The sequence below is a fragment of the Chelon labrosus genome (assembly GCF_963514085.1).
Source record: "Chelon labrosus genome assembly, chromosome: 15".
Taxonomy (NCBI): Eukaryota; Metazoa; Chordata; class Actinopteri; order Mugiliformes; family Mugilidae; genus Chelon; species Chelon labrosus.
The window spans coordinates 20,247,197-20,266,147 of NC_140348.1; the positions used below are offsets into that span (position 1 = coordinate 20,247,197).

General features: G+C 39.4%; 1 protein-coding gene across 1 annotated transcript; it reads left to right on the forward strand.

Moving 5' to 3' along the window:
• Positions 1–1,885: 1,885 nt before the first annotated feature.
• Positions 1,886–18,679, forward strand: LOC311500015 (uncharacterized protein). The gene is made up of 35 exons (XM_084561193.1): positions 1,886–2,093; positions 3,027–3,153; positions 3,324–3,391; positions 3,524–3,667; positions 3,770–3,902; positions 4,577–4,632; positions 4,718–4,805; positions 5,981–6,012; positions 6,092–6,131; positions 6,219–6,295; positions 6,366–6,485; positions 6,620–6,748; positions 6,833–7,049; positions 7,139–7,282; positions 7,400–7,501; positions 8,642–8,704; positions 8,835–8,947; positions 12,131–12,269; positions 12,380–12,519; positions 12,598–12,721; positions 12,819–12,892; positions 12,970–13,119; positions 13,202–13,334; positions 13,450–13,517; positions 13,645–13,735; positions 14,436–14,488; positions 14,586–14,619; positions 14,757–14,818; positions 14,915–15,034; positions 15,123–15,221; positions 15,303–15,504; positions 16,735–16,872; positions 17,521–17,619; positions 17,751–17,813; positions 17,960–18,679. Exons 1-35 carry the CDS (start codon positions 1,987–1,989, stop codon positions 18,095–18,097), a joined length of 3,687 nt encoding a protein of 1,228 aa, XP_084417319.1. The 5' UTR covers positions 1,886–1,986; the 3' UTR covers positions 18,098–18,679.
• The last annotated feature ends 272 nt before the right edge of the window (positions 18,680–18,951 follow it).

The window sequence follows — 18,951 nt, forward strand, 5'->3', positions numbered from 1 at the left end:
CTAACGACTCCAGGATCAGACAAACAATATGAAGAAATCTTCTGCAAAGATCTTAAATACCCACTTACAGTAACAACTTTGTACTGGGACAAACAAACATGGGAATGTGGGAGCTGCAGTCAAAGGTGATAAAAGATTCACAGGCGTGTTCAGAGTGTTCACTCCCCCTCATATCAGTCTTGCAAAAACTAAAGAGCTACAGTGGCACAACATAGGAATGATGAGTCTTCCTGGCAAAAACGTGGCGCTGAAAGTGACAAAACATTCTACCATCCCAGATTACGGCTGTACAAAAAGATCTTGAGCTGGAAAACTACAGGTCAGGCTCAGATACATTTGTGGTCTATGAGCTGAGAATAGAGGCACCTTCGAGATGTACAATGCCTCCTTCAAAGACACCGATATTTCATTGCTTTTGTATGTGATGTTTTTCATTTCAGGTCAAGAGTGGACAGAACGAGAGGAGAGAAAGACTGAGGGAGACAGCGATCTTGTGATCTCCAGCTTCCTCCCACCGTCCAAAGACATGCTCGTTAGATTAACTGGTGATTCTAAATTGGCCGTAGGTGTGAGTGTGAATGGTTGTCTGTCTCTCTGTGTTAGCCCTGCGATAGACTGGCGACCTGTCCAGGGTGTACCCCGCCTCTCGTCCGATGACAGCTAGGATAGGCTCCAGCAAACCCTGCGACCCTTAACAGGAACAAGCGGTTACAGAAGATAAATGAATGAATGAATGAATGAAACACAACTTGAATATTCATTTTGCATCAGTAGAAAAACTGTAATAAGAGTTTATTTATTGGTTAATCTCTTAACTGGGGTGTCTATTGTCCTAATTTCAGGGCGTAACTATCCCTAGAGAAGACTGGTACTGGCCTAAAGCAGATGCTGAAAATGAGAAAGATGATCTTAAGGAAGAGGAGGAGGAGGAGGAAGAGGAGATTGTTGAACTAACTGTTAGTTTTCAGTTCATTTTACAATATCATTTATAGTCATATTTTGCAAACATTTATGCATGATGGTATATGTTTTCATGTTGGTGTGAAAACTGGTAATCGTTAATAATAAAGTTAATATACTGGCATATGCTGCAATAAATGCATAATATAGGATGTCAGTGGTGAGTAATCCAGGCTAATATTTTTTATTATTTGTTATCTCTGTGTTGCAGTCCTTTGATAAACTGCAAATTTTGATGTCCTATTTGAGAGGAGTCCATTTTTACGTGTGGGACCAATAACATCATGCTCAAGTTCTGATATATATAAAAAAATAATAAAAAAAAAATAAAATCTGTTTAAGTTTGTGAGGTGATAACAAAGTCAGATATTTTGCTTTACAATTACAAATGTGGAGAAGATACATGTTAATATTCATATTTTGAAGATTTACAAACATCTTGCCATTTCATGAGAAATTGCATAGCGTTTTCATTAAAGAGTTTGTTTTTTTAATCTGCGTTTACCATATTTTATTCCATCTTTTATTTAGTGGCATGCGCTCAGCTGTGCATTAATATGAGTCATACAGTCCATTTTCTTTTACTCAAAAAGATTTATTCTAGATACTGAACCGCTACGTTAAAGGGACGTCTGCGATTTGCTTGTGTTTATTATCAACTACATTTCCCATGTGTCTTAGCGAAAACGTCTCGGGAACTGCGGTTGTTGACGGAAGCTAGAAAAACGTACATATTGGTTAAAAAAAATAAGTGACAATAGTTATTTACGGAGATATGGTCACGCTATGGTTCTGAACCGGTTTTAATATTTCAGATTTATTTTTTTTTTAAATTAATTAAGAGCTCCGGACGTCACGTGTCATGACCGTCATGACGTCTGACGTTTACAGCGAAAACGAAACTTACGCAGAGGTGGAAACAGTCGGGAGGGAAATGGGAAATTTTGTATTAATAACAAAGTTGCACTTTGTAGTATAATTTTAAATATAATTTAACTATGTCTAGAGACTATAGAGTAATTTAGAATGGAAACGGAAAACTTCGTTGCTAAACTGAACGAGCATGCACAGAGACAACGGCTGGTCCTGAAATTTGAGGAGGTTGGATCTGTTGGCCCCGATCACATTAAAACGTGAGTTGGACCAATTCTTGCAAAGTCATGCTCGAAATGTGAGAAATGGAGACGTGTGGGACCACAGCCTGTATAATGGGACCTTTTGCTGACTGGGAAGATAGCCTGCAGATGTTATACATGAGTATCTGCTATGTATACAATGTCTGCTATGTTTGAAGACAACAGTGCCCAGACATTTCACTTAAAGTAAAAGTAGACTCAATAGCCTTACCCCCTCATTGCTATGTACTTTAATCTGCTATTATAATATTGCATTGTACCCAATTGCATTGAGTGTTTTGAAAGACGCCCACAAATAAAATGTATTATTATTATTATTACTGTTAGATTAATATGCAAACAGCATACATGTATCTGACTGAGGCAGAGCTGATTTTACTAGTTTTATATACAGTCAGGTGATTTACTTTACTGTATAACTTTTTGTTGCATCCTAACATATCATGATAGTATATAAGTATAGTATATAAGAAGTACCTGCTGCTGTCATATAAATGCAGAAGAAAGTATATTATTTCCCTCCGAAAAAATTCTAAATCATTTTAATTTTAATTAAGTACTCAGTTACTAGTCCTACTTTTCTAGCGTGTTGTTTTCTCAAATCAATTAACTTTCTGTTGTTGTTCTGTTATTTTTGTGCACTACATTTACACTTCTTGATGTTAATCCTTGTACTGCCGTGTCACTTTAGAATTTCCAATACGTATTGCCTTATTTTATATATTTTTATATTGTTTTAGAAGGTCTTATCTTAAAATATAGCTATGTTTCACATAGGAGAGGTCTTGTCTGTTTGCATTTGGTCAAAACAAAAGTCAAAACAAAAATAAAATAATAGCCATCATCAATAGACTTGTTCTGTCACAAGTCAAAAATAAAATGGATTAACTGTCTGATCTGTGTAACAAAGCTCTTGCAATTCATTTACAGATTCACCATAAGAGTCGTTCTGGATGATAAGGCCTATGAAGTTGGTGTGGGGAAGAACAAGAAGGAAGCCAGACAGAATGCAGCTAAAAATGCTTTGAGAGGCTTGTTGGAGGAATCATCTGAACCTGTAAGATAATTTTGCTGCTTATTTTACTCTCTATACGTGTGAACATGTTGATGTACTGTTTATTGTTTTTTTTTGACAGACAGAAAATGCAGCCGAGGCTTCTTACTACTGCACCAGCTCAGCATACAAGTGTTGTCGTTGATTATACTCTCATATTGTTGTGTTCTCAGGCTGGAGATGAGACATGCAGGGACGCATCAAAACAACAAAAAGAAGACTTGAATGTGTCCAATCTCTGGTGAGCCATAATAGAGGCCAAGTAATATTCATCTTCTTCACTATGAAACTCTGTGTAAACTACTGTTTAGCTTTAGTTCTGACTGGTTATTAAAACATTTAATTAATATATATTATGTCTTTGTTACTGCAGTGATCAGACAAAGAGCTTGACTGTAAAAGAAAGCAGTTTTATGGACACAAATTTCATAGGACTTGTCAACAACTACTGTCAGAAAACAAGTCGCTTCCCTACATTTACTGAAGCGGGGAGATGTGGCCCACCTCATAATCCTCAGTGAGTTTGACTGAACTTCAGTTATCTGAATAGATTCTGTAAAACATCTCTTACTCGTTACGTGAGTGTAATCTTTACACAATTCCTCTTTGTCTCATGCAGATTTTTCTACAAATTAGTAATCGACAAAAAAGAATACCCCGTGGGTGAAGGTAAGACTGTGAAGGAAGCCAAACAACTTGCAGCTCAGCTGGCCTGGTCTGCTCTTCAGGAACAGTCTGACTGGGACAGCAAGGTATTTAATTGTTCCTGTTCTTCTGATATTAAAAATTTAGAGTGATTCCCACATTAGCTCCAGGACAGCGTGGTCCATTTTAATGATAAAATGTGCTGTAAAATTTGTATATTTATTTTGTTATACTATTACATTATTCCACTAATCCTATAAGAGTATGCTCGTTCTTTGAGGCAGCACTGCTAAAGTGGACATCTCTTTCTGCTTGGTCTACTTCATACAAGTCATTGGCATTAATCTCCAGAGCCAAGTTCACATTGCTGCTGCTTTAGTCTCCTCTGTCATTCAGAGGTGTGAATATTCAGATCTGCATGTCTACTGTCCAGCATGTTGATGTTATAGCCTCAAAACCTGTGTTTTGGTACACCTAGTTTTCTCACCAGATCACGACTGACCTCTTCCTCTTCCAAACGGAATAAGGCCAGAAATATTCCATTGTTGTTTGCTGGTATAGTATAGCTCTCAACAGAGGTGAAGACAACTGAACTTGAGGTCTCTGAGGAAGGACAATTTTACAAATGGTTGTCAAAGCTTTAAAACAGTTTGGAACAACTGCCTTGTTCATTTACCAATAAAATCTTACCATATAATGATATAAAAGATCACCACTACCTACAAAATGAAAGGCCTTTACCTTCTGACCTTGTAAAAGGGCATCTCCTTTGTGTTTTCAGGTTACTTTCCGATCAGCTGATACACCACTCAAGATATCTACACCGTCAAGCACACCGTGAGGCACTGACTGAGCACTATGACAGATGGTGAAGTTTATTGTTGAGAGTATTCTCCTAATGTGCATTATTATTTTCTCCAAGGGACTCCGGCCATGCAAAATCAAGCGTCCCAATATCTACAAGTGACTCACCGCTTTTCACCAATTCATCAAAACCTCCACAAGATCAGGTCTGTTATTTCTAATGTATGCACCTAACACTGCCATAACTCCTTGCAGAAGCGATACCGAGTGGTGTTAATTTACATTTTAACTCATTAAGATCTAAGTTCCCCACTAGAAAACATTGTAAAAACCTAAGCAAACCTGCCATAAAAAGACAACATACCCTCTGTAGAACCAGTCTTTGGTTTTCCCATTTTGAGCTACAGTAGAAAGTTGCTCAGTTGAAGACGATGGGTGACTCACTTCATCTGCTTCTCTTCTTACCCTGCTGCACCCTTCACTCCTCCATTGCCCCAGAGTCCAATCTTTATGCTCCCTAGCCAATTGAAGCCTTTTCTTTCCACTTAGCCTCACTGATTAGTGGTTTTCTTAAGGCTACACAGCTGTTGAGTCCCAATCCCTTTAGTTCCCTTCACATTGTATCTGTGGAAATGTTCTTACTTTCACTATTAAACATAGCCCTGAGTTCTGCTGTTGTTTTTCTTCAATTTGATTTCATGAAACGTTTACGTGATTGCCGATTGTCAGATATTTTCTTCCTCAAAGACAATGGTTCCCCAGTTCCAGTAACAACTCGTTGGACAGTTCTTAACGCAATTTTAGTAGTTTCTACAATCTCCAGAGATGTTTTCTCTGCTTGATGCATGCCAATGATTTGACCCTTCTCAAACAGACTAACATCGTTTCCACGACCACAGGATGTGTCTTTAGACATGGTTGTTTAAGAAATGAGAAGCTACTCATTGCATCAGTTGGGGTTAAGTTGCCAGCTGAAAGATGCAGTAATTATCCAATAGGAGGCTCGTACCTATTTGCTTAGTTAAATCCAACTTTTATTTTGGCCAGGCAGTGTATTTGGTAAAGCAAAGAAGTAAGCAAAATGACAGTTGCATTAAGATTAGTAGTGTGTTCACAGTATAAGCAACAAAACCGACACCGTAGCAAGAGGCTCCAGAGGTCAGCTTGTTGCTACATGTTGCCATCTCCCACTGAAACTCTGTGTAACTTGTTGCCTGCTCATCATTTAGTGTGAACGTGTTAGTCTCTGCACACCTCTTAATGAAACTACAGGTTAAGCATTGGGCTTTGAGCTCTTTAGCTTACTAGGACGTTTAAGAGAGAATTTTTTTTTTTTTTTCCGCTTGTAGTGAATTTTTTTTCTCTACTTTCCATTATAAAGGTTCAAAGTCCTGACGTGAAGCCCAAAATAAAGTAAGTCATCCTTTTAGACCCACTACATAATATTTTAGATGTTATTGTTGATTATATTTTTGTTTGTTTTGTTTGTTAGACTTGCAGCAAATTTCAAAAATGCTCACAAAAGCAAAGAGGTAAATTAAGAACAGACCGTGCGAGTTTATTTTGATGGTTCACGCTTAATACTGTATATTAACTTCTGTATTATGACTTTCTTTAAGGATATAATCAATTTCAGTGGCAAGAATCCAGCAGTTAGTCAGAGTGAGAAAACAACAACACAACCAGTCAAGACAAGGTATGGAAAATTAAGTCATTAGCTTATTAGTCATTTCATGTTTATTTTCATTAATAATTAATTTCTACAGGTTTACATCAGAATTTGACTGCATAGAGCGCCTCGGAAATGGAGCCTTTGGTAGTGTTTTCAAGGCAAAACATAAACTCGAGGAGAGGTTTTACGCTATAAAGATTGTGCTCTGCAAAAGGTAAGTCAAGTATTAAATTATGTTTAATTTTTTCCAATCACTGCAGTGTCTTTATGAAATAAAAAGTTGATTAAGTGCAAAATGGGCTGAAGGTTTTATTAACCCAGACATTTTCTGTTACTCTTGTGGATTAGAAAAGCTCTTCGAGAGGTGGCGGCATTGTCAGACCTCAGCCACTGCAACATTGTTCGATACCACACCTGTTGGATGGATGACTTGGACTACCAGTGCGACTTTTCAGCTGACAGTCGCAGTACTTCACAGTAAGCCTCATCCTTTCTCTTACGCTACTTACTTTCTCAAACGCAAGGGTTATTTCACCATTTGCCTTTATCTTGCTGTTCCAGGTCTTCCAGTGATGCGTCTGTAAAGTACCTCTACATTCAGATGGAGCTGTGTGACGCCAAAACACTCAGAGTGTGGATAGACGAGAAAAATATTCAGAACGTAAAGAAATCCCTGCGAGACTCCAAGAGAAGAGAAGAAAGTCTGAACATTGCCCTGCAAATGTTCAGTGGCGTCGAGTACATTCACTCCAAGAAGCTCATCCACAGAGACCTGAAAGTGAGACAAAGTGGATAAAAGGATTTTTAAAAATATATTATTAATTAGTCATGAAGCCTCACGTTTGTTTATTTCTTTTCCATGGTTAGCCTGCCAACATATTGTTTGGTCAAGATGGAAACGTGAAGATCGGAGACTTTGGGCTGGTCACTGCCGAGAATGACGGCGATGCTGAGAACTTGGTCGAGAGGACTGCGTACAAAGGAACCCCGTCTTACATGGCTCCTGAGCAGGTGAGAGCAGTTACACAGACATTAACTTCACATTCTTCTACATAGTTAAATATTCAATTCAGTGTGTCTTTGGACATTTAACCACTAGTGTCCCTGTATTGTGTTCTTTTATGACAGAAGAACAAGAGCACTTATGATCAAAAGGTGGACATCTATGCTTTGGGTCTGATTTATTTCGAACTCCTTTGGAACCTCTCTACAGGCCATGAACGGGCAACGGTGAGTTGTTCAAAGACACTTTCCAAAATGATGATATGTGCCTCAGCGCTGATTATTAGAAACTGCTTCCAATTAGTTTTAAAGATAAGTACCAGAAAATATATCAGATGCCAACTGGTTCATATTTCCTCAAAACATGATGCGTCACAGTTAGCAAGGGTGGAGTTCTGCATGTTTTAATACCTAAGCGTACCTATGACTCATGCTCATCTGCACAGATAAGTTGTGGCTTGTGTCTAAAGTTATTAGTCAACTGACTGACTTTATGAATATCTCACGAGTCACCATTTTGTAGCTCATTTAGGATTACATGCATTCAGTTTAATATCTTGTGATCGGTCAGACTATGATTTTTACATGGCAAATCATATCATACAAAATCCACTTTTTCATTGTTTTTATAATAAAATGCGTATCAAAAAGAGTGTCTGAATGAGCCATTCAGGTTTGTAGCCCTCCATGGTATCATATGAGTATATGGTTGGTTCAGTCATGTTCACTGTGATGTTTTTGCCCCTGGCAGGAAAAGCACAACCTTCTTCCAGAACGGTTGTGAGAACAGGGCCATGAAATTTGCTTTTAAAGCTACAATCACTGAAACAAGCTCTCTGGAACAAAGCCAAAACCATGTGGCAACCAATCCCCTGGTCTGAAAAATTAAGCCAACAGGGAAATGCCAACAGCTGTGGTTCCTCAAATGGCATCAGTGAGGCATTCATAGTTTATTTCTCCATTCTTGACAAGTGCATCACACATCTAAGGAGAAACTTCACAAATATTGTTCCATCTAATCTCAAACTACAGGCACACACTACAGGCTTTGTTCAACAGATGTTACAGGACATTACTCACATTATCGTGTCAGATCAGGGGGCATTAAATCCCCCACCCCACGTCATCTCACAGGGAAGTGGATGTGAACAAAGTGGAGATTGCTGTGCAACAACTTTCTGTAGATGTACTGATCCACACTCAAGTCTGTCAGGTGGTACGAATGCATCTGCAAGTTGGGTTGACATCTGCCTATCAGACCAAAAACAGTAGAACTTGCTGTAACTTTGTAATACTTTGCAGTGAGAACAAAACAAAGCATGTCTATTGATTTGCTTCACACAAGTTAAAGGTTCTTTCTCTTTTCAGATTTGGGAGGAAGCCAGAAATCAGAAGCTTCCTAAAGCATTTTCTCAACATTTCCATGAAGAGGTAAATCAGTATTTGTTTAATTTAGTATTTCAGAAAAAGTCAGCTTGAGGGAAATACCCTTCAAGTGCTGCTTGCATTTCTGGATATTTATTTATGGAGATCATGCAAGCTGTTCTTTGTCTTGTTACAGAACCAAATGATAAGGTCAATGCTGCATGTGAAACCAGAAGACCGACCGGAGGCAAGCAAACTAAAGACGGACCTGGAAGAGTGCAAACATTTACTTGCGGAGCTTAAAAATAGGCAAACTGTCTGATTGGCACAAGGAAATGGTAAAACGGTTAGCGTTACAAGCACGGCTGTTAATTCTGCCTTAGCTGTCATAATCACAGACTGTATAAATATTTATATAATATCTTTACACTGTCTGTGGTCAAAATGTGTGGAAGTTCCTGAGCTCTGAGGAGAAGCAGCTTTCATGGACTGACATCATGTATCCGGATTAGGTACTATATGTGTCACTCTGCTGGGATGGAAAAGGTAATTTTTTAAAAATTTTAGGAACAGTGAATACATCATGACATTATTCACTCATATCATAATAAATAATCATGATTTTGTTTATTGCTGGGTTGTATAATTTATTCTTTGACAAACGGGTTTAAACAGATGCCACGTTGCACCTTTTACTAAAGAGGAACTGAAGTTTGAAATAAAACAGTAAGTACGGGTGGTGTCATTGTCATTTGTTACAGTTACAGTTTGCACACACTTGTCCTCACGTTAAGTTAGTCTAATCAGCTCAGAGTTTTGTGTCCCAGTCCAAGAAAATCACCGAACATTTGCTCTGGATGACACCGGTGGCACTGGTTCAAAAGATAGTTATGTTCAGATATCAGTATTCAGCATTTGTGAAATGTCATGGTATATGAGTATCTTTCAAGATCGAACTACTAAAGCACTTTACACCAAAGCAATGTGTGGAAAACTCAGCTTCCTGTTGTAAGTCTAGACTCAAGATTCAAGCTTAAGACTGGGAGAAGCAGTGGAGTCTTCCGTGGAAGAGTGAAGAAAACTGTTGGCGACTGTACCTGCCGGGTCAAAATTCACAGAAAGGGTTAAATGCAGCTCTAATGAATGTCAGAAGTCAGGAAGAGGTTTAAATCAAATCTTGGGTGTGGTGGCAATACCTATGTCGAGGGTTTTCAACAGAAACTGTTCCACTCTGTTCATTATTAAAAAGTTCCTGGCAAAGAGCGACAAAGATAACAGCTGTTTTTACTCCTCGTTATTGAACACACAACAACCTGCGACTGTGTGACTAGACAACAAGACAAACGACACAATCATGCAAGAACAGAATGTTTGTGTTTCAGAAAAGTGACGAGCAGTGGAGGTAAAGCAGATTCAAAACGTCGCACTTAAAGAAAGACAGTCAAAATGATGGCCAGGTAGGGTTGCCAGCTCCCTGAAAAGTAAATAGGGGACACCTCATTGGCAGGGCCGACCTGATTGCCTTCACCCTTCCCAGCATGGTGATTTTATTTATTTATTTATTTATTAGCCCTTTTTTATGTGTGTGAAACGATTTTTTAACTATTTGACTGAACCTAACCTGAATTGAATTAGATGCATATTTTTGCGTTTTATCAACACACGGAAAACAAATTATTATTCAACAATTTATTTTTGATACAAAATAATAAAATTAACAGAATAAAACAAATATCTTTCTTAAACATAAACCTGAAATCCTGCTTAATTTAAAATGGTGTACATTAATATAAAACAATAAAAAGCAGAACATTCCTCTTGTAATCGGGCAATAAGCAAAGTGCAAACAAAGTGTGAGGAAAGTTGTTTGCTTTGTTGTCTTCCGGTATCTCTCGCAAGCAACATTACCTCGACCAATGAGATGAGCGGGATTCTTGCCGTCAGCTTATTGTTCACAAAGCAGGAAACGGCCTGGGAAAAAGTTTTACCGTAAATGTTCACATAAAGCGCCCTGTGATTCATTCTTCCCATTGACATTTTACACATTATTTTTGATTCTCACGGTAATACGGGACAACGAGCGTCCCGTTTCAGCTCAATACGGGACCCATACTTTTATTTCTAAATACGATTCCGTTTTTCAAGGGACGGTTGGCAACCCTATGGCCAAGTGAAGAGCAAAAATGTCCACAATGATGCATGAGGGTTAATTTAAAGCTTGATCTCTGAGGTGGAAACACACTGTGTAGCCTACTTCCAGAAATTTCCTGCAGTGAAAACGAGGTTTAACGCGCATGCAAACATGGTCCCGTTTGACACAAACACACACACCACCTTGAATATGACAGCAAAATTATAATGACACGTTTGAGTTTCCCGGTAGCTGCATTTATTTATTTATTTATTTATTTTTTGTCGGCGCACTTCCAGTTTCGATTTTTCCGGTCCGTGCAAAACCACGTACTGTGGATGATACGAAGGAATCGAAACTTAAAGGTACTAAAGACAGCTGAACCGAAAGAGATCGCGGACACAACGGACCATGGCAGCATATGAATAAGATGAAAGCATAAGGAGATATATGCAGCTGTGATCTTTGAACCGTCGTCTCACATTTTTTGTAATTCGCTGAGTCACTGGAGATGGACTCTGGAAACTATGTCCCTAAACTGAACGAACATGCACAGAAACACCGACTTAAGCTGCAGTACGAGGACCTGGGATCTGAGGGCCTGGATCATAACAAACTGTGAGTTGATGTCATATACTTGTGGTTATTGTGAACTTTTGGTGAGATATGTACAGAATGAAGTGATTTTTCCTGGTGTAAAGTCATTTTGTAACGATTTGATGGCTAAATGACCATAGGGACACTCATTATAGCTCTAAGCCTTAGTAGAAAATTATGTTAATGAATCCAGATATATTACTGTAAAGTGTCAACTAAATCTATAGCAGTGTCAATTTCCAGTGGGTGTGTAAAGAGTTTTCACACATGTAAATATCCTAATGGACCAGGATGTATTAGGCGTCCAAGGTATAGTTGTGGATGTCACAAATCTGATCATATTTGTTGATGTCTTTAAATAAGGCCTACACCCGAGCTCAGACTGAAACTTTAGACTGTCAGTAGAGTCATTTGAATACAGTTAAACAGTTAAACTTGTAACACACTGTTCTGCACAGTGAAGATTAAATACCCCCAAATGAAGCAGAAATGAAACACCTATTTGAGCCGAGCAGGACAGTTTTATCTAATGAATGTTAGCACAGCTTAATGAGGCTTTAAAGACGACCTGTGCCTGGAAAATTTTGCTGTCTAAAAGTGGGCACAGCATGGAAGATGAGTTCAATCCTGCCACGCCCAGGCTGAAAATGGTAGTGTACAGATTCATGTTTTGTTTTTTGTTTTTTTTGTAAGTCGACACCTGCAACTTTATTTCAAGTTGACTGTATAACCTGTTTGACAAAGCTCTGACAATTCCTCTACAGATTCAGACAGAGGGCAGTCCTAGATGGTAAAGACTATCCCATAGGCGTGGGCAAGTCCAAGAAGGATGCCAAGACCAATGCAGCCAAAAATGCCCTGCAGTGCCTGTTTGAGACTGAACCTCAGGACTCAGATGCCTTGGTAAGATAACTGTCCCTATTTGCTAAACTCAAGCATGTTAGAGAAAAAAAAATAATCCCAAATGAATGGCATATGTCTAACTGATGAATATTTATCTAATGTCTTAACAGACAGGAACTCCTGCAAAAGCTGCTGATGCAGTTCATCAGAGTATCAACTACATATGCTGGCTTAATGAATATGGTCAGAGGAACAGGGTGACAATAAAGCCTGTGGATTCAACAAGACCAGGACTGACCAATGCTACCCCGTAAGAGGCCTAGCCCCATCCTTATTCTTTGCTATTCTTGTCAAAACAGGTGCTTAATAGGTGTTTCTATGATACTAGATGCTGCAGCTTCATTGTCGGCGACAAGAGCTATCCCGAGGCCACTGGACTGTCGAAGAGAGAAGCTAAGGAGAAAGCAGCCAAGCTGGTGTATGATGAGATACATGGCAATAAAACAGCAGAGGTAAGTGGTAAAGCGCACAGTCGACTCTGTCTGGGTCATAGGCCTAACATATACTCAGCAACAATCATCTCAGAGTTGCACTTTCTCCACTCTCAAGACTGCAGATGAAAAAAACACCCACGCGTCAGGTCAACAAAATGAGGAAGTAAATCTAAATGTTTCTGATCTCCGGTAAGTGAATCACAATGGCAATACTTCATTTCATTTTAGAGTCTTTGCCAATGTGAAGCCTTGCTTGTTTGTTACAGTGACAAGACAGGAAGACTGAGTGCGAGCCCCAGAGAGAACAGCTTCACACAGACAAATTTCAAAGGAATCGTCAACCACTACTGTCAAGAAAAACGACTGTCCCATACGTATATGGAAGCAAAGAAATGTGGCCCACCTCATAATCCTCAGTGAGTCTGACTGAATATCTGTTATCTGAATGGATGCTAAAATAACACAACTTCCCACTAAATTCCTCTTTGTCTCATGCAGATTTTTCTACAAATTAGTAATCGACAACAAAGAATACCCCATGGGTGAAGGTAAGACTGTGAAGGAAGCCCAACAACATGCAGCTCAGCTGGCCTGGTCTGCTCTTCAGGAACAGTCGGACTGGGACAGCGAGGTATTTTAATATGTTCCAATCCAAATTACACCAGGTTGTAGTTAGTCCCTTGTTTAGAGCGCTGGCAACACATGAAATAACTTTATCTCAAACTGCTTTTTTTTGTGCACATTAGGTGTCCTTAAGGTCAACAGCATCAGAGGACAGTGAACCATCCTCAGTGCCAGCGTCATCATCTGCACTGTAAGGCACTTGCCGTTAGTAGGACAGTAGATTGTGGAGTTAAATACTATACAGTATCTGTGAAACTGTATAAGCTCTACTGAGTATTGAAGAAGCTCTACTTACATCTGTTGTTGCCTTTCTCTAGGGATTCCAGTGAGGCGTCATCACAAAACGGACCAAGGAGCTCAAGTGACTTTATAGTATTTGCTGAGTCACCAAACGCTTCCAAGGCCCAGGTCTGTAGTATTCAAAGCAATAGTCTACACAATATTCACGTTCTAAGACCAAGAAAGTTTTGTTTGGGTCTGTGCTGCCCAGAGCAGTTGTGAAGGGGTGGATATACGTATATACGGTATATTGTCCTGGACAGGACTATATGTATATATATATACATATATATATACATATATATATACGAGAACACTATCTATAAGTCTCCCGTGTTATGATTTACCATACTTAACAAAAATTGGTTGCATCCATCCATTATCTACAACTGCTTGTCCTGTAAAGGGTTGCAAACTGGTAGGCTACACCCTGGACAGGACAATAAGTAGGGCTAACACAGACTACCACACAAAGGGATAAATAACTAATCTGGAAGTACACACCCATGGCCAATGTAGAACCACAAGTTAACCTGGGGTGCATGGGTTTGGACTTTTGGAGGAAGCTGGAGCACATGGATTCGAACCCAGAACCCTCTTACTGTGGGGCATCAGTGCTAATCACCACACCACTGTGCCGCCCCTCAAACATAGGGTTTTTTGGACAAGCGGTCATCTTCTGTAACCGCACAGACACAGGGAGAACATGCAAACTACACACAGTTGGCCCATGGATTTGAACCCGGAACCTTCTTGCTGTGAAGCATCAGTGCTCAGACAGAGAACATAATTTACACATGTTTTTTTGTTTTTTTTACACTTTTTTTAGGTCAAGTCAGCAGAGTCTGAATCTAACACATCAGCTTCAACATCGACTTCAGTGTAAGTCTCTTTCATTGCACAAATCACAAACCAGATCACAGAGCCTCAGTAAAAACAAAGTGGGCTACTAATGTCTTTCTTTTTTTTCTCCTTTAAGATCAACAAGTACAAGTGACTCTCCCAAAGATCAGGTAAGTTATTCCACCCCAAACTGAGGATTCATTCCTGTATTTTCTTTGTGTAATAATCTAATTGCTGTAAATACTTTCCCATGTGTGGAGAGATGCTGCTGTGAAACACCTTCTCATAATGTGTTTATTCTCTTAAGAACGCTGTCGGGAACAAGAACATGGAGAACAACACAACAAGTGATGCGTCAACCCGGCAAATGTAAGTAAAGTTATTTAGTAGCTACCATGCTAGCATGTAGCCCGTCGTGTACACCTTTTACATTCATGGCTAAGCAATTTTGTTAATTGTCTGCAGATTTAAATCCGACTTCGATTCCATAACACGTCTTGGTAGAGGAGGCTTTGGTTGTGTTTTCCGCGCAAGACAAAAACTGGTGGACAAGTTTTATGCCGTAAAGATTGTCTGCGGTAAAACGTAAGTAAAGTGTGCTGTGCTTGTCAGTGTAGCACAGTAACATTTCAGTGTATTACAGGATAGTCTGATAGTTTCATTCTTTGATCAGGAAAGCTCTGCGAGAAGTGAAGACATTATCAGACCTGCTTCACAGAAACATTGTTAGATACTACAGCTGTTGGATGGAGGACTTTGACGAGTTTTCACTGTGAGTGAACATCCTAATAAAAAATTATTGTACTTATTTACAATGCGGGAATGTCATTTCACTGTTATTTTTCTTTCTTAGATCCATCAGTAGTTCATGTCCACAGTACCTCTTTATCCAGATGGAATTATGTAAGACTACACTTCAAGACTGGATAGACAAGAAGAACAAAAATACTGTGCAAGACTCCAAGAGAAGAGAAGAAAGTCTGCCCATTGCTCAGCAAATAGTCAGTGGAGTTGAGTACATTCACTCCAAAAAGTTAATCCACAGGGACCTTAAGGTGAGTCTGGGGCTTTTAGGGATTACCAGCTCTTTAATTATTGCTCCACTGTGTGCTACTACTGTTTTTTTACAACCTGGACCTGGCATAAAATACGATCGTTTACTTACCCATATAACTTTGGTGTCATTTGGAGTCATTCGGACGATATTTAGATCCGCGTATATCCATATAGTGGGAGTGACTGGGGCACCGGAACGCAGCCTCTATATAAAGCATTATCTGCCACGAAACTCATTCATTTCACTAATATTTTGTTATGATACGCTAGTGCTATTCCCCGTTGAGTCCAGAGTTACCTGTTATCATCATCTGGCGTCTGTAGATTGACCTACCAACCTCTCACCTGGATGATGTCATCCGCGCGGCTTCTTTACCTGTAATTTGCTACTGCTAGTTTTTTGCAAATTAAAGGTAAACAAGCTGACCGTTGCGGGTGCGCACGGCGCTCAGAGATGACGTCACCCAGCACTAGCGTATCATAACAAAATATTGGCGAAATAAACGAGTTTCGCGTCAGAATGCATTATTTCGAGGCTGCGTCTCGGTGCCCCAGCCACTCCCACTATATGGTTATACGCTGATCTAATTATCTTCTGAACGAGTGCAAACGACACAAAAGTTATATGGGTGAGTAAACGATAGTATTTTATGCTAGAAATAAGGTCCAGGTATTTAAATATATATATATATAAACAGTAATTTAATGTGGGAAAGACACAGCATAAAAGGAGCGAGAGTGGAGGTGGGTTGCAAAATGCCTTGCTGAGAAACAGCAAGGGAAGACGGGCTAAAGGTAATTAAAATTTGCCAGTATGTTTAAGTGGAACTGTCAGCTTCCTATTTTATACATTAACATCAGATGATGAGTTGGGACTAAGGTAGCACCAGGGCTGTTTGGGCGATGCTCTTGCTCCTCCTTGTTGCTTACTCTTTTATATTAAACAAAATGCAGTCTTGTCTATCTTTGGTCCTCTGGTAATTATTTGACAACACATAGCACACAGTTAGAATATAGCCTACATGTTAATGGTCGGATTTTAAAATCCTATATTTACATTGTAAGCTCTATGTATTCAGATGTCAGTATGGTGATAGAAATCTGTTAATCATTTATCTACTTAAAGTGTTAATGTGCTGATGTACAAGATGATCTTCTGCATATGTACATCACTCAGGTAGGCTGATGTTAATTAGTCTTAATCGCTGCTCTTGCTTTTCCACGGTTAGCCGCTCAACATCATGTTCGGACAGGATGATGAAGTGAAGATTGGGGACTTCGGTCTGGTCACTGCTGAGACTGACGACGAAGGTGGAGCGAGGGAGAGAACCAAAACAGGAACCAAAAGCTACATGGCTCCTGAACAGGTGAGATGGTTTGCCACTGTAACTATTTACTATACACCGACCAGGCGTAACATTATGACCACCTTCCTAATATGGTGTAGGTCTCCCTAGTGCCTTCTGAGGGTGTCCTGCGGTGTCTGACAACAGAATGTTGTTAATGCGAGTATTTGGGTCCTATGGGTTGAGGGGTGGGGTCTCTGTGAATCAGGCTTGTTCCAGTGCATCCCATAGATACTTGATCATTTTGGGATCTAGTGAATTTGGAGGCCAGGTCAACACCTTGTGCTCTTTTTCATGTTTTTTTGAGTTATTCCTAAACCGCTGTCAACCTGCATCCTGCTAGGGATGGCTGCTGCCATCAAGGAGTGTCATTGCTATGGGGTGGGGGTGCCTGGTCTGGTCTAGGTGGGTGGTACATGTCTAAGTAACATCCAGGCGAGTATCGGGTCCAAAAGTTTCCCTGGAGAACATTGCATTGTAACAAAATGGTCAATGTTATGTACTTCTCCTGTCAGTGGTCATAATGTTATGCCTGATCCGTGTATGTCCACCATACTTCCTGATTCCATGATTGTTTACATCTTTTAGAGCAGTTGGACATTGTTTTAAAGCTATACTGAATATGTAGAGACACACAATTAACTTAATTTACCTCATATGTTATTACAGAGGAGTGGCAACTACGGTCACAAAGTGGACATGTTTGCTTTGGGGTTGATCTACTTTGAACTCCTTTGGAAAATCTCCACTTACCATGAAAGAAAGAAGGTGAGACTCTTGTGGATTTAATCTTGCCTGTATTCATTTGCAGTGTTCGTTAAAACATACCATAGAAATATTAGTTTATTACAGGCAAACTAACATGCACTTCTGTCCTTACATTGCTGCTTAAATACAAGATTTGGAATGACGTCAGAAACCAGAAGTTCCCTCAGGAGTTTCCACTGGCCTTTTCCAAAGAGGTACATTACTATATTAACTACTATTTGATTCTCATTGATTGGGGAAGTGTCCAGACAAAGCGCATGTTTCGTAAAACCTGTCCAGACTTTTTATTATAGTCTGTGAAAAGATCTCAACCCCTTTTTTTCTTTTTCTTTTTCCACAGGCCAAAATAATCAAGTCTCTGCTGTGTGAGAAGCCAGAAGACCGACCTGAAGCAAGCGCAGTGAAGCAGAAGCTGGAGAGGTTAACTCTGAAATTCAACACACAAGAAAGCATGCGCAATGAAAGAGCAACAGTCTGAGTGTTACAAGAGAGAGCTCGTGAAAAGTCAATGTGCGCCCTCCGATGATATGATGATAAGAGTTGACATACCGTTATGTCACTTGTTTGAAAATGGTCAATGAATTGCACTTATGGACCGCTGTAATTAAGGTACATTCCCATTAGGACGGGGTAGGAGACCAATCTAAAAATCATGATTTTCACAAGAAACTTTTACATCGGTTCCCTGGCTTGTGTATGTTGTGTATCCATAACTGTTGTCTGTCTGTTGCTGTCCTGAGGGCTTGATGTTAAATAGCTGTATTTTTGTGATGCATACATGAGACTGCAATGAAAAGCGCACCAGATCTGGCACAAATGAAAGACGCTTTCCTAACAGTTTTAGCTTTTTCCCGATGAGATGCTGTTTGTTAACATTTTTTCATCCCATTAACTGTAAAAAAAAAAAAATAAAAATCATGCACAATAATGGAAGAGGTTCACCAACACTGTATTCAGACCATGCTGCTTACCCTGCAATACTTTTGAGTGTGTAACATAGAGTGGATAAATGTATGTTTAATTCAACCAACACGTAAGAAATAAAAGCCTGTAAAAACTGGTTTAAAAGACATCATTACTTGCTTATTGTGAGTTCTTAAATAATGAATGTCCAGCTGAGTGGTCATCAAGTCTGATGAAGCACCTTCAGGATTACTATGACTACGTTCATTCACAGCAGACAGGAATAAATGCAAAATGTTAAAGAGTTCCAGCTCATAGGGAAATTAATTGGAATGAAATGCTTGCAGTACAACGGGAAGGTACTGTGGAAATGTCATTCAGGAAGGCACTAGCAAAGGAAATGATAATTAGAAAAATTATGAAAACACA